Genomic DNA, 15474 nt, shown 5'->3' with positions numbered 1-15474 from the left:
TTGTAATATAGCTCAAAGCCCATGGTTTGCCCATTTTCAAATGAATTCTTACATGTAGTCTCAGTGTATGTTCTCCCAGGTGTCAGGCTGGTTCCCATTGAGTATTTGTGTTACAATTCATTTTTTTCTTTTCTGAAGTGTATATATGTTGACTCATTTTTTTCATCACTTGAAATATATTGACTTAACTGTTTCAGCCACTATGCTCCACTTTAAGTTAATTCTTATACGCACTCACGTTCCAGGCTCTGTTTGGAGTCCTTTATCTGTGTTAACTCATGTGGCCTTTTTAACAACCATGAGGCACAGACTCTTACCCCATTTTACACAATAGAGAACTGAGACACATAGGGATTAAGTACTTAGTACAAGGTAGTGGCTGGTTCATGTTTGAACCCAGGCAGTCTGTACTGAACCCAGGCAGCTGCCTCAGTTAGCTTTGGATTCCATTCGTACTATCATCTTTAAGACTAGCAACTTTATTTAAATAACATGTGTGTTTTGTTTAATTTCTCACTATTCCTAGTGTTCATCATCTTTTGCTTTGGTCCATTGTATAGGTCTCTCATGTTTGCTTCTACTCTTAACTTCCCTACAGTCTCTTCCATTTAGTAGTTAACAGTCCTTTTAAAGTATAATCAGATTGCATTACTCTCTGTCTCAAATCCTTACACTGACTTCTCAGGCCATTTAGAGTATACTCCAAAGGCTTTTTTGGGCCTATAAGACCCTTCATAATCTAGCACTGGTACTTCTCTGACATAATTTTCTCCCTTCGGCTCTGCTGTTGAGCTCCAGCCACACGCTTTCTGTGTTGCACCTGGTTGCTTGCTGTTCTCTGTGTGGCATCCCTTGTGGTCCACAGATGTTTAGCTTAACTCCTTTCCTTGCTTGATTTGGGTTGCCTTGAAACGCTCATCTTTAACAAAGCCTTTCTATCATATTTAAATTACCAGTGCCTTCTCCACCCAGTCTCATTTATCTATAATCATAGCACTTAACTACTATTTGATATTTTATAGTAGATGTCTTTTTCTATTCTTTTGTTAGATTGTAGGTGGGGGAGGACCTTGTGGGTCTTGTTTACTCAGTGCCTAACACCTAACAGGTACTCAGTAAATTTTTGTTGAATAAATTGAATAAATGTCTTTACTAATGTGTTAGTGCTTACTGGTAAGTGTGCATGAGTTTGAAGTTCTCATACTTTTTCTCTCTGGAATCAGACTCTTTGATGGATGCTCAGTATCTGGGCATTGGTTTTGCTTATCTCATGGTTTCTCTCTCACAGTCCAATGAGTAAATAGTGTCCATGAGTTTTCTAATTGTGCTTGATTGTTGCGAAACATACTTGTTTTTGTTTTAGTTCTCAAATTATTTTTTGTGGAAATAAAAGTTATGTCATTGTATTTGAATTATAGTATTTAGTATCTTAGGGTATAGAAAATTGTATACCTGAGGTTTTCCAGGAACAATTAGTTGCTGCTTGAGCAACTTCTAGCTACAGCAGTGGTTCTCGACTGTTTATTATCACCTGTCACCTCCAGATATTACAATTAATATGAACTAATTTCCTAGCTCCCCAACAGAGAAGTGCTATAGAATAAGAGAGAATCTAAATACTAAGAAATAAAATGTTGAGCTTTGGAGGGCCACAGACCATTGCAACATCTAAGGTTTTGTTGCTGTCCTCTCTCCCCTAGTTTTCCTCTTTGAGAGCAATTCTCTCCCCCATCAATTGAGAAGGCATGAGCTGTGTTCACTTTTCTTAAGCTAACCAGTTTCAGATGTTGTATTTTCTTCTAAGATATTCTGAAAACTTTTGGTCAATCTTGATAAAATATGGTTTATCATTGAGTCTTCTACGTGATGTTTATTTAAACATGTTAGTAAAATAAGTGACATGCCTTTCACTGCCCAACTAGGAATTTCGAATTCTTTTCATAATACTGTTTTTACCTTCAGTGTAGACTCTTCAAACATTTAGAATGAAGAAAATCGATTATAATTTAAAACTTTAACATAGATTGTTAATATAGAGAGAGTGAGTCTGAGCAGAGAAGAAGGGCAGAGGGAGAGGGAGAGAGAATCCCAAGTAGTCTCTACGCTTGGTGCAGAGCCCCATGTGGGGCTCAGTCCCATGACCCTAGGATTAGGACCTGAGCCAAAATCAAGACTTGGATGCTCAACTAACTGAGCCACCCAGGCACCCCTAAAGCATAGATCTTTAAAGTATTTTGATATTATTTCTGATTTTGAGTAAATGAAATCTTGGACCTATTCCTATTTTCTAACACATGATTTCTAATCTCTAGTAGCTTCAGAAGTTTGGGAATTATATTTACCTTTTGTTTCAGTTACAAACCGGTGGACCATAAACTTATTTGGCTGCCCTTACGGGAGGCATTTGAAGAACTCTTTGCCCAGACATTTTCCAAGAAGCAAAACTTTACATTCTTAGGACACATTCAGACCTGTTACAGGCAGAAACGGTGGCATGATCTCCTCAGACTAATGCAGCATGTACACAAGTCGGCCGTCAACAAGGATGGAAAAGAAAGTGAAACTGGTAAGAACAGTAATGCTAGTGGGAGGCCATGAGGCTTTGGCTTAATTAACAGAATTGAAACCAGTGACCAAAGGGTTAATGGAACTAATAAGCACAGCTACAGACTAATAAACCAGGCTGCAGTGTTTTCCTTTAAATATCCGTGCCTCTTCTCCTTCCGGGAGACAGATTTGAGGCTTGCTCTCCCGTCTCCTTGTCTCACTGCCTCTTTTTTTTGTTTGGTTTTTAAGATTTTATTTTTAAGTAATCTCTACACCCAAAGTGGGGCTCAAACCTACAACCCTGAGATCAAGAGTTGTGTGCTGTATGACTGCCAGCCAGGCACCCCTTGGCTGCCTCTCAAGTAAACCCTTTCCTTGCTACATAATCGACATCTTAAATGGCTTTGCTGTGTGTTGGGCACATGAACTGGAGTTTAGTTACAAATTTGGTGAGCCAGGCAGGAGCTTTTTGCCAGTGGTTCATGAGCTCCCAGCCGACAACAACAATCTGGGGGAAAGTCTAAGCAGCTACCTAGGCTCTTTTTCCTAAGGATGACACTCCCTGCCCTGACTGGGTGCTGCCAGCCCTCAGTGTTTAATTTAGCTCTCATGGGCAGGGAATGGTTTTTGGTTTGGGCAGATGTGTCTTGGTGAGGTCATTTCTTCCTTCCATTTGGTTTGGCTCTCTTAGCATCCTTCCCTTGCTTAATTAGAAAAGGTTGACTAGGGGGCGCCTGGGTGGCGCAGTCGGTTAAGCGTCCGACTTCAGCCAGGTCACGATCTCGCGGTCCGTGAGTTCGAGCCCCGCGCCGGGCTCTGGGCTGATGGCTGAGAGCCTGGAGCCTGTTTCCGATTCTGTGTCTCCCTCTCTCTCTGCCCCTCCCCCGTTCATGCTCTGTCTCTCTCTGTCACAAAAATAAATAAACGTTGAAAAAAAAAATTAAAAAAAAAAAAAGAAAAGGTTGACTAGGAAGCCATTTGGTTCAGTTGGTGCAGCCCTGACTTTTAGGGAGGAACCAGTGCTCACAGAGGTACTCGGGGTTTCATTCATTTGGTTTGTTGTTGCTTCTTTGGGAATCTTTGGGTAAAATCAGCTGCATTGTAATTGGAAAATGGGAAATGACAGTTTGATTCCTGAATGGAGCCTTTTGGGTTATATTCTTTAAAACTGAGCAGTGCTTAGTTATGAACCCATGAAAGGAAAAAGATGATCTTTTGTGCGACACTGCTTGGTCATAATATTCATTAGACTCCAGGTAATGATGACCAATTAATGAATCCATGCGTTATAATACCATTTGCAGTTGGATTTGTTCTGTAAGATTTTGTTTGCATCTTTTTTGTATATTCATGTGTTCATGTATGTTTAAATATGAGAAATTTTCTCCACCTTTGGATAGTATTGCTAAAATTAGTTTGTAAAGGAGTTATATATAAGTTGGTTTAAAGGCAAGTGCTTGTGGGGCACCTGGGTGGCTCAGTCAGTTGAACCTCTGACTTCGGCTCAGGTCATGATCTCACAGTTTGTGAGTTTGAGCCCCATGTCGGGCTCTGTGCTGACAGCCTGGAGCCTGCTTCGGATTCTCTGTCTTCCTCTCTCTCTGCCCCTCCCCTGCTTGCATTCTCTCAAAAAAAATAAACATTAAAAAAAAAAATTAAAAAAAAAAAAAGGCAAGTGCTTGTAAGCTTTAGACATTCTAAAACTCAGAAACTAATGTAAGTTTTTCACATTTACGTGATCTGAAAAAATATTTGGTATTAAAGCTAATTTAAGGTTGTTAGTTTAAGGTTGTTTGTTTAATAGACGTGTCTTTAGAATTAACAGCATTACTTTTATTCTGCTTCGATTTACTTAAGTCAAATAAGTTGATACAAAAAAAAATTTTAAATACATGTTTCTTGGGAGAATGACTTTCTTCTAAAGTTTAGATTGGCAATCTGAACGTAACTATTAAGAAAAAAGAAATGGATATAAATAAGATAAAAAAGTTTATAGGTTGGGGAGCCTGGGTGGTTCAATTGGTTAAGCACCTGACTTTAGCTCCAGTCATGATCTCTCGGTTTATGAGTTCAAGCCCCCTGTTGGGCTCTGTGCTGATGGCTCAGAGCCTGGAGCCTACCAGAGATTCTGTGTCTCCCTTTCTGTCTGCCTCTGTCTCTCTCTCAAAAATGAATAAACATTAAAAAAAAGTTTATAGGTAAACTTTTAAGTAGCTTTCAAAATCTTTGGTCACCTATAAAGTTTTACAAAGTTAAATGATGGGTTAAGTAAATTAAGTATCTATATAATTTCCAGGTAAGAAAACATTAATTACTAAACATAGTTCTATCTGCTTTTGGCTTCCTGTTACAGAGAAACTAAAGATATTTGGGTTTATTAGTAAACATGTTTTATGGTACACTGAAATAAGGCATACATTTCTCAGAATTCTTCAGTGTAGTCATAAGTTTACCAATATAAAAAATGCCAACACAACAGTTTACAATTAGTTACAACTTAGTTTTTACTAGAAACTTAAGATTTTTAAGAGTTAAGAATTCTAATACATATAATTAGAATTACTGGAAATGATAAGGGAAACAATTCATATATGCAAGGAACGTGAGACTGGGTATGTAAAGAGGAAAAATGTAGGTCAAAATATGAATGTAAAAAGGAAAGTTGTGGAAGGTTTGTGAGAAGGGAATCTTTGGAAAGGAATTTTTGTGCATGGTCGTCAATAAGATTAATGATATTAGTTGTTTTTTTGTTTTTGTTTTTTTATTATTTTTTAATTTTATTTTTTATATTTTAAAATTTACATCCAAATTAGTTAGCATCTAGTGCAACAATGATTTCAGGAGTAGATTCCTTAGTGCCCCTTACCCATTTAGCCTATCCCGCCTCCCACAACCCCTCCAGTAACCCTCAGTTTGTTCTCCATGTTTATGAGTCTCTTCTGTTTTGTCCCCCTCTCTGTTTTTATACCACTTTTGTTTCCCTTCCCTTATGTTCATCTGTTTTGTCTCTTAGAGTCTTCATATGAGTTGAAGTCATATGATTTTTGTCTTTCTCTGACTAATTTCACTTAGCATAATACCCTCCAGTTCCATCCACATAGTTGCAAATGGTAAGATTTCATTCTTTTTAATTGCTGAGTAATACTCCATTGTATATGTATACCACATCTTCTTTATCCATTCATCCACTGATGGACATTTGGGGTCTTTCCATACTTTGGCTATTGTTGATAGTGCTGCTATAAACATGGGGGTGCATGTGTCCCATCGAAACAGCACACCTGTATCCAGTGGATAAATGCCTAGCAGTGCAATTGCTGGGTCGTAGGGTAGTTCTATTTTTAGTTTTTTGAGGAACCTCCATACTGTTTTCCAGAGTGGCTGCACCAGCTTGCATTCCCATGTTTTTGTTTTTTTAAAGAGAGAGAGCGTGCACACAGGGGAGAAGGGGAGAGGGGCAGAGGGAGAGAGAGAAAATCCCAAGCAGGCTCCTCCCTTAGCATGAAGCCCGACACAGGGCTTGGTCCCATGTCCCTGGGATCATGAACTGAACCAAGAAAAAAATCAAGAGTTGGATGCTCAACCTACTGAGCCACCCAGGAGCCCCAAGATTATGGATATTAGTATGTAAAGTTTATTAGGGAGTGGTCTACACCTGGGTAACAGAGAGGGGTAAGAGAGCAAGATTAAGCAGAAATTGAGCAGTGACACACTATCAACAGAAGCCATAGCTGATTCTCTGAGGAGTTCCAAAAGTTGGATTTTCTTGAGAACCATCCTAAATTGGGGCTGGACTTCTATAATCGTCATTGGATGTGACCACCTGGGAAGAGGGCATGTCCTTGGCAAATCAGTTGTCTTCAGTCAAGGCAGTCCCTGATGGCATCTGAGAGTTGAGGACTGAGAGCCTTTCATTTCTTTTTTTTTTTTTTTCTTTCTTTCTTTCTTTTTTTTTCTTTTTTTTTTTTTTTGAGAGAGAGCCAGAGCAAGAGCATGAGCACAAGTAGGGGGAGGGGCAGAGATGGGGTGGGAGAGGGGGAAGGAAGGAGGGAGGGAGAGAGAGAGAGAGAGAAAGAAAGAGAATATGAATCTTAAGCAGGCTCCATACCCAGCACAGAATCCATCAAGGGGCTCAATCTCAAGATCATGACCTGAGCTGGATGGTCAGCCAACTGAGCCCCCCCAGGCGCCCCGAAAGCCCTTCATTTCTGATGGAGATTCTGGTTAGCACGTCACCGCACGTGCCACAAGAGATCAGATCTGTGCAGTGCCCTAGATGTCCTTGTCCCAATAACTATATATCAACATTGGAGATGACAGGGAGGAAAAAAGGAGGGACTGCATACATTTTTAAAGAATTCGTCTTGTTGGAAGAGTACGTTTTAATATAGGAAGTATACTGGTATAAAACTGGAATTAGGTTTTTCTGTTAAAATGACAGTTTCCTTTGGTTATTGGCCTAATAAGAAATTATAAACAAAGGTTTTTCTTTATCATTAATGTAACCTGCTTAGAAAAACAAAGTTTCTATGTTTTGTCTCTGTTAGATCCTTGATTATTTAAGAAAAGACTTCAGTGTTGCTAACAAATCTGTAACCTTCTGTATTTGCCTTTAGAATCTCTTATTGCTGCCTTGGCTAAATAGATAATTAAATACTAAATTTTGTAATGATTTGTAATCCTGTTTTGGCATATGCTTTAAAAATTTCTCATATTTCTGACAGACTTCCCAAAATTCAGCTTCTAAATGAAGTCTTTTTTTTTTACCAACTAGGCTTATTTGGTATATCAAATCACATGGGAAGCATGGTCAAATAAGTGATGATAAACCTTCTGAGGTTATAAGATTTTATTATGTCATCACTTGTAATTCTAATTATTGAAATGCTGACAAATTTCCTTGTCAACTGCATTATAATGAAGTCCCATCATATCTTTACCCGTGGCCATTTTGTAATCTTTTGTCATTTATAGTTACTATTTTACTCTGATGATCTTGCAAATACCTTTCACCTTTAATGCAATGCAAGGAAAGAACTTTTGACAAATACAGTTTTCTCATATCTTTAAGATCATAAAACTGAACTAGGTATAAATTTCTGGAACTAATGAAAAAACTGGATTCAAGCAGAGTAACATGGGACTGAAAGAATTAAGAAAAATGGTTTCATTTTTTATGACTTGTTTGAAACATTGCTGGCTCCTTAATGTTTGCCCTTCCAGATTTAAGGAAAGTTTTTCTCTTAAGCTGTGACTTGCAGAAATTTAATACAGTATTCCTTTGTAAACAAATATGAAACATTCATTTTTTTCCCCTACCTGATTCCTCCAGAATTCAAAAATTCTCAGTGAATATTCTTATATTTTCATGGCGGTTATTATTATTAGCATAAGTTCTCTAAGAATCTGTTCTATTTGTAACGGAACACCACTGGAAACATTGGTTATATTACCAAGGCTCTGACTGGAATGTCCTATTTGAGTGTAAAATGCATAGACTCAAATGTGACCACATAGCTTTAAGGATCTAGCCCCTTAGGAATACCAACTTGATGCCTTGCTTATAGTGTTTCTAGCAGCCTTATCAGGCCTAGCTTTGAGAGCCCACCTGCAGGACTGCCTCCTGAGCTAAGACAACTGTTGAACAGAACTAACCTATTAAGACTAAGACTGGTTTATAACACCTGTAGTAAACCTCATATCTAGGGACAGAACAGTTAAACTCAGGCCAAGAAGAAACAATATTGAATTGTGAGGTTTTTCTAACAAAACAAAAACTTGTCAAAAGTGGAGAATGTTAATTTTTTTTAATGTTTATTTACTTGGGGGGGGGGGGGCGCAACGTATAGAGAATGCAGAGCCTAACACGGGGCTTGAACTCATGAACCATGAGATTATTACCTGAGCTGAAGTTGGACACTTAACAACTGAGCTACCCAGGCGCCCCAAGAATATTAATTTGTAATGGTATACAAGGACTTTGACTATACTGTGGTAACCCATCAACAAAGCTGAAGCCCTTTCCTTAGTACATGCCCATGGGGCTAGTTGGAAGGGAAGGGGACTTTTGACCTTGGAGAAAACAAGACAAAAAACAGAAGAGCCAGAATCACCCAAACCTTGGATGACACACCTTGAGCACAGATTTCACCCACCATCTTTGGAACAAAATTTTGCTAACTATTCTTGTGAGCCCCAACAGATCTTAAGGTATTTTTCAGGAGACGGACTAACAGATGAGTGTGATTACTTCGGGTTACTGGTTTTGCTATTTTGCTGAATACTTTATAGCAGTTTGAATCCATAAGCAATAAAGGCTAGATACCAGGTGAAGGTTTTTGCACATGCTTGGAATGCCACTATAAGAACAGCTGTGTCTCTAATAGAGGAAAAGATAGTGGCCAGATTTCCTGCTTTTTTACTGCACAAGGATCTGAATATGGACATGCAGAAAAATAGACCAGATGGGTGTACCCACATGGTGGCCCCTGGAGCTGATTGAACCCACCTGGTCAGAGTGGGAGAGGCTGTGTTAGCCCTCCAGGATCCACCTGCTACATTATAAGAATATTCTTCTCCACAGTTAAATATTTCCTGAATTCAGCTGCTTACTGTGTCATTGGTGTCACAGGCCAACCCCTACCATGAAGTAATGCCAGTTGACTTTGAGGAAACACCAAGACTTCAATCAGGCAGCTGGCTTTTAAAGGAATGAGGAGATTCAATAGAATTCATTCAATTGTGTTTGAGACTGGTTCCAACACCAGTGAGAAATTCACCTAACATCAGAGCTTCAGAGCATCGCTATGAAAGAACTGGTTGGTGATAATGCAGTTGTCAGCCACAGCAAAAAAATGGGATGTAGTGATAAGAAAGAGCATTGGAGATGCAGTTCTTCCCCAAATTGTAAAGCCCCTTATTCTTGATAAAGTTTATTTACTGCATGATGAAGATAAGGACTTTAGCTGTGCCTGGTAGTTTGTCTGGTTGCTCAAGATGTCAGCTTTCCGATGTTGCTTCAAAACAACCAAAGAAGACACTACTAGTTTGTTCAAGCAGAATGCACAGGTTAAGCTAAGTACCAGTGAATATTACCAAGAAAGCACGAAGTTGTTTGATTCCTCAAACCGTGAAATTGCACCCTGTTTCAGCAGGAAGTAGCAAGAGCTGTCATCATCCCAGTTCCTTCAGGAATAAAGCATGATCAAAAGACAATGGGGATTGAAACTGGTAACCAAAGGGTTAATGGAACTAATGATAAGTGCAGCTGCAGACTAATAACCACAGATGCAACTTTTTACCCACATCTGTTTTCGTTTGCCTTTAAATATCCGTGACTCTTCAGGCTTGCGTATTTGAGGCTTGCTTTCCTGAGTCTCCTCATTTGGCTGCCTCTTAAATGCATCCTTGCTCTCTGTTTGGCTTTGCTGCATGTCAGGCAGACAAACTTGGGTTCAGTTATAGAATTAGGAGAGGAGTTTGGGGAAGAATGAAGCAATACAAATTGGAGTTTTCTGGGACTTAGGGGCAAAGATGACTAATTCTGAAGTATTGCTGTTCCTGTGATTCTAGGCAAGATTTCCATAAAAACATGGTTGGTGATGTTGATGTACCAGTACCACTTACTGGTCACTCAATCTTATTTCCTTAGAAAATAAGTTCTTCAAAAAGCTAAGTTCTATAGTCAAAGGGGTTTTGGTAGCTTAGTTGTCTTCTGTGTGCTTTCTTATCCCTAAAATGGGAGTAAGAGTACCTACTTGAAAGGATTGTTGTGAAGGGTAAAAAAATTAATATACACATGCATATATAAATGACCTGATTAGTATAGTTGCTGGTACATAGCATTATATAAGTGTTAGGACTTATTTTTTAGTATGTCTAAGATGTTTGATTTTTGTATGAGTTTTGTGTGTGTGTAAGTTAAATGTATTACAACTCAAAATGTGTGTCAAATTCTTGTCTTTATTCTTTTCTAGGGTTACTCCTAAAAGAGAAATGGGAAGCATTTGGTCTTAGACTCAGCCATGCTCAGCAACAGATGAAAATGACTGAAAATGCCCTCTTGTTTGCATTCGTAGAGGTATTTTGCTTTGGCTGGCTATCTGGGTTAAGGGAATGTTGATTTGATGCAAAATGCAAGTTTAGGCAGGCTACTATTACTGTTGATGTTTTTAGTGCTTGCTGTTTAAAATTTAATAAATACTAATATTTTGTGGGGAGGATTTCTGAAAAATGTCCTTTATGGAAATTGTAAGGTCTTGATAATCACCATTATTTTTTTTTTAATTTTTTTTATTTTTACATTTATTTATTTATTTTTGAGAGACAGAGAGAGACAGAGCACAGGTGGGAGATGGGCAGAGAGAGGAGACACAGAATCCAAATTAGTCTCCAGGCTCTGAGCTGTCAGCACAGAGCCTGACGCAGGGCTTGAACTCACAAATTGCGAGATCATGATCTCAGCTGAAGTCAGATGCTCAACCGACTGAGCCACCCAGGCGCCCCAACACCATTATTTTTAAAGTTGCAGTTGAGGATGACTAGTGAACTCTGTTTCATGGCAGGGGCCGTGGCCGGGAGATTTGAGTGTGTTCTCTTTAGGCCTTACTTTCTATTCTAGTAAATGGATAGCTATTGTTTTCTGTCCTGTGACCTGTGGGAAAGATCATATTAATTAAATTTTCATGATGGAAGTTTATTAAATTCTTTTGTGGCATAATTGACTATGCCCTGAGAAAGGTAGGAATCTTATTTGAGATGGTGTTTTGGTGAGAGAGCAAGATCATTCAGTCATATGTGCATCAGTATGGGAAATTTGGTCGTCATTGCTTAATCTTAGTAGGATTTATTTCTAAAATCACCCATTAGGATGTCAGGTGCTTTCAAAATAGGGTTTATACCTGGGGATGCAAGCTGGTACAGCCACTCTGGAAAACAGTATGGAGGTTCCTCAAAAAATGAAAAATATAGCTACCCTATGACCCAGCAATTGCACTACTAGGCATTTATCCAAGGGATACAGGTGTGCTGTTTCGAAGGGACACATGCACCCCTGTGTTTATAGCAGCACTATCAACAATAGCTGAAGTATGGAAAGAGCCCAAATGTCCATCAGTGGATGAATGGGTAAAGAAGGTGTGGTGTGTGTGTGTGTGTGTGTGTGTGCACACACACACACACACACACACACACACACACAATGGAGTATTACTCGGCCATCAAAAAGAATGAAATCTTGGCCATTTGCAACTATGTGGATAGAACTGGAGGGTATTATGCTAAGTGAAATTAGAGAAAGACAAAAATCATATGACTTCACTCATATGAAGACTTTAAGAGACAAAATAGATGAACATAAGGGAAGGGAAACAAAAATAATATAAAAACAGGGAGGGGGACAAACAGAAGAGACTCATAAATATGGAGAACAAACTGAGGGTTAATGGAGGGGTTGTGGGAGGCGAGATGGGCTAAATGGGTAAGGGGCAGTAAGGAATCTACTCCTGAAATCATTGTTGCACTAGATGCTAACTAATTTGGATGTAAGATTTAAAAGATAAAAAATAAAATAAAATAAATAAATGAAAAAAAAAGGGTTTATACCTATTTTATGATTTGGCATTACAATAGAGTTCAATACATTTGTTCTGTTTTATTGTTTTCAATTAAATTTATTCAAGATTCTGTTAGGATCATCATGAAAGCAAAAGTACAAAGCCATTTAATAATAAAACAATCCAATTTTTGATGTTCTGTCACCTGAGTAGATTTTAATATTTATCTTTCAGTGTTCTTGGAAGTAGAACTTGAAAAGATAACTCAGTAAAGATGAGAAAGATTTATTTTGATATTCTTCAACAAATGTGAAAGGCTATGTATTACAACCACTGTACCTTCTTGATTTAGTCATTTATTTCATCTTTGCATACTTGTCAGTATACTGATCCTGTATTTATTTTGGGTGCTTTTAATAACCATTTGGGCACCTATAAACATCTGAATACATTATAAGTTACCGGTTACCTCACCATGTATCTCCTGAGATGATTTACTTTGTTGCATCTCTCTGTTAGGCTCAAAGATATTCCCTTGACCCTTTTGGACATTTAAAAAAGGTTGTTTTGGCCTTAGCTCTGACAACAAGCTGGCAGCCATTGGGCCTTTAGGGTGAAAGCTCATCAAGTACAAGAGGTTTGCCCTTGCCTCTTATTTCTAACCCTGCTTGCATAACTGCTCTTGGTGAGTGTATCTTTATTTGAAATGGATTTTTAACATTTTACTTTATCTTTTTTTAGGGTACACTAGCTCAAGCCGTAAAGAAAGGAGAGTGGATCTTATTGGATGAGATTAATCTGGCTGCTCCAGAAACATTAGAATGTCTCAGTGGTTTACTCGAAGGCTCCTCTGGCTCACTGGTATTGCTAGATCGAGGAGATACAGGTAGCACTTGATCCCTTTGGGGTTTGACTTGGCACCAGGCCTTGTGGCCTCTTTAGAGTAAGATTCTTTTGGTTAGGTGTGTTACATAGGTCTCCCAGTGTTCATTCCCTAGTACTAATTTTCTGCCAAGTTAGGTAGCATGGGGAATGCAAAGAATAAGATAATTTGTCAAGTTACTTGGGTAGTAGGTAATAGATGTGCATACTCAGTGACAAAATATCTGCTGTTCAATATAATGAACAACGATACCTTAAAAGATGGTGGAATGGCAGCAGAAGATTAAGGGGTATATAGGCCTAGAAACTGTTCAGTGGGGTTTCAGAAAAAGCAAGGATGGTTTAAGCAGCCAGCAGTAACAGTCTGAGGCAGGGTGTCTTGGCCTTAAGTTTTGGGGCATTAAATAGTCTTCCTCTGTGGACCTAAGGCTGATGACTTGATGTTACCAGTAGAGAATTTATAATTTTCTCTTAACAGAACCACTGGTTCGTCATCCCGACTTCCGTTTATTTGCCTGTATGAACCCAGCAACAGATGTGGGCAAAAGGAATCTTCCACCAGGAATAAGAAACAGGTGAGGAGACATGGACTGGTTCCTGGGGATGGATGGATGGATGGATGGATGGATGGATGGATGGATGGATGGATGGACGGACGGATGGACGGATGGATTTATTTATTTATTTATCTATCTATCTATCTATTTATTTATTTATTTATTTATTAAGTTCTCTTTGTTTATTGATTGGTAACACTAACACAACCAAACCTCATAACAATGCTTCAGATTTCTTGATCTCTGATAAGCGGAATCCTTCCTTATGTGTCATATTCCTCTACTTTCTCCAGATGGTAGGAATACAGAGGACTCCAAAACACTGGAGAATTTTTTTCCTTTAGGTTGTTAGTATGACACTTAATGGATCATGGATATTGTTGAAAACAAAATTTTTTCCTCCTTCAAATATCTTTGTAGTTACCAGAGAAATTTCACATACTGATAAATGTTTAAGTGCATTTTAGGAATGGAATCCCTTTGGACGAGACCAGTGATTTGTAAAAACCCTTTTAAGTTTCAGTTTTCATCATTAAGCACTGACTGACACCAATAAGGTACTTAGTTGTTGGTATCTTATATATGTAGCATTTGGGAAAAGGTGAATGATCTAATTTTGTTGGTGATCTTTTGTTGAATTTCAAGTTTTAAAATGGTGTTAAAATTTTATTAGATTCCTCCCTCCATTATATGAGTAATAAAACCTTCTTAGGAAAATGTTATAAATTTCATTATGTATTTTCCTTTGCTCCTACAATTTTATCATTTTTTCTCCATGATTTTATTTTTGATGGTGATGTTGATACTGTTCTGTTGTTGTTGCAGCGTGTATGTTTTATTACATTTAGTTAGAATCAAAAACACCTCTGAAAATGAGGACAAATGTCTTACTTTTGTAACTCTTTCTTGTAAGGACTGTACATGAAAAACTTCATTACATGCAAATAAATTTTTGGCAACAGTTATCTTTCATTTCATTATGGTCCATATGTATCTACATGAAAGGCTTTTATTAATTTTTTTAAAATTTTTTTCAGTATATGAAATTTATTGTCAAATTGGTTTCCATACAACACCCAGTGCTCATCCCAAAAGGTGCCCTCCTCAATACCCATCACCCACCCTCCCCTCCCTCCCACCCCGCATCAACCCTCAGTTTGTTCTCAGTTTTTAAGAGTCTCTTATGCTTTGGCTCTCTCCCACTCTAACCTCTTTTTTTTTTTTTCCTTCCCCTCCCCCATGGGTTTCTATTAAGTTTCTCAGGATCCACATAAGAGTGAAACCATATGGTATCTGTCTTTCTCTGTATGGCTTATTTCACTTAGCATCACACTCTCCGGTTCCATCCACGTTGCTACAAAGGGCCGTATTTCATTCTTATACATGAAAGGCTTTTATAGTTTATACTGTAAAAAGTTCAAATGAGTTTACATAACTTCTTGTGTTTTCTATTTTTTTATTATCAAAATAGTTGTATTCCTCAAAATTTTAATTCTGTAATAATAATTGTCTTCCAGGTTCACAGAACTTTATGTAGAAGAATTGGAAAGTAAAGAAGATTTACAGATTCTTATTGTGGATTATCTGAAAGGACTGAGTGTGAATAAGATCACAGTGCAAGGAATTATCAAGTAGGTTCACTTTGGTTTCTCTTGATAAACTTTTCCCCTGAACAAACAATGTATGCCTCATGCATCTATATTTATTATTTCTTTTTTGCTAGAGAAGGATTATCATTAAGGTTTCTGTTTTAAAGTAGGGACCTTATGATCTTCTTTGGATTTTCCTAATGAAGCTACATTGAAAGCTTAAGAATCACCACGTATGAGAATATTTAAGTAATTGGATAATGCTCTCCTAATTACTTTTGTATTCATAGCTAAGAGTTTGCATCTGTGGAAGATATAACTGGCTTCTCTTTTGATCTGTCTTGA

The 15474-nt window shown here is 38.0% G+C and overlaps 1 protein-coding gene across 1 annotated transcript in view; it reads left to right on the top strand.

Annotated features, from left to right (window-relative positions):
* Window positions 1–15474, top strand: part of MDN1 (midasin AAA ATPase 1) — a 175121-nt gene that overhangs the window by 43693 nt on the left and 115954 nt on the right. The window contains exons 16-20 of the mRNA XM_045057836.1: window positions 2355–2566; window positions 10524–10627; window positions 12843–12987; window positions 13462–13558; window positions 15058–15171. Coding sequence (XP_044913771.1) covers window positions 2355–2566; window positions 10524–10627; window positions 12843–12987; window positions 13462–13558; window positions 15058–15171 — 672 coding nt within the window. The remainder of the gene's footprint in view (window positions 1–2354; window positions 2567–10523; window positions 10628–12842; window positions 12988–13461; window positions 13559–15057; window positions 15172–15474) is intronic.

This window comes from Felis catus, chromosome B2 (genome assembly GCF_018350175.1).
Source record: "Felis catus isolate Fca126 chromosome B2, F.catus_Fca126_mat1.0, whole genome shotgun sequence".
Classification (NCBI taxonomy): domain Eukaryota; kingdom Metazoa; phylum Chordata; class Mammalia; order Carnivora; family Felidae; genus Felis; species Felis catus.
Note: the sequence above shows the minus strand (reverse complement) of the source record. Positions and strands in the feature narration are given on the sequence as shown.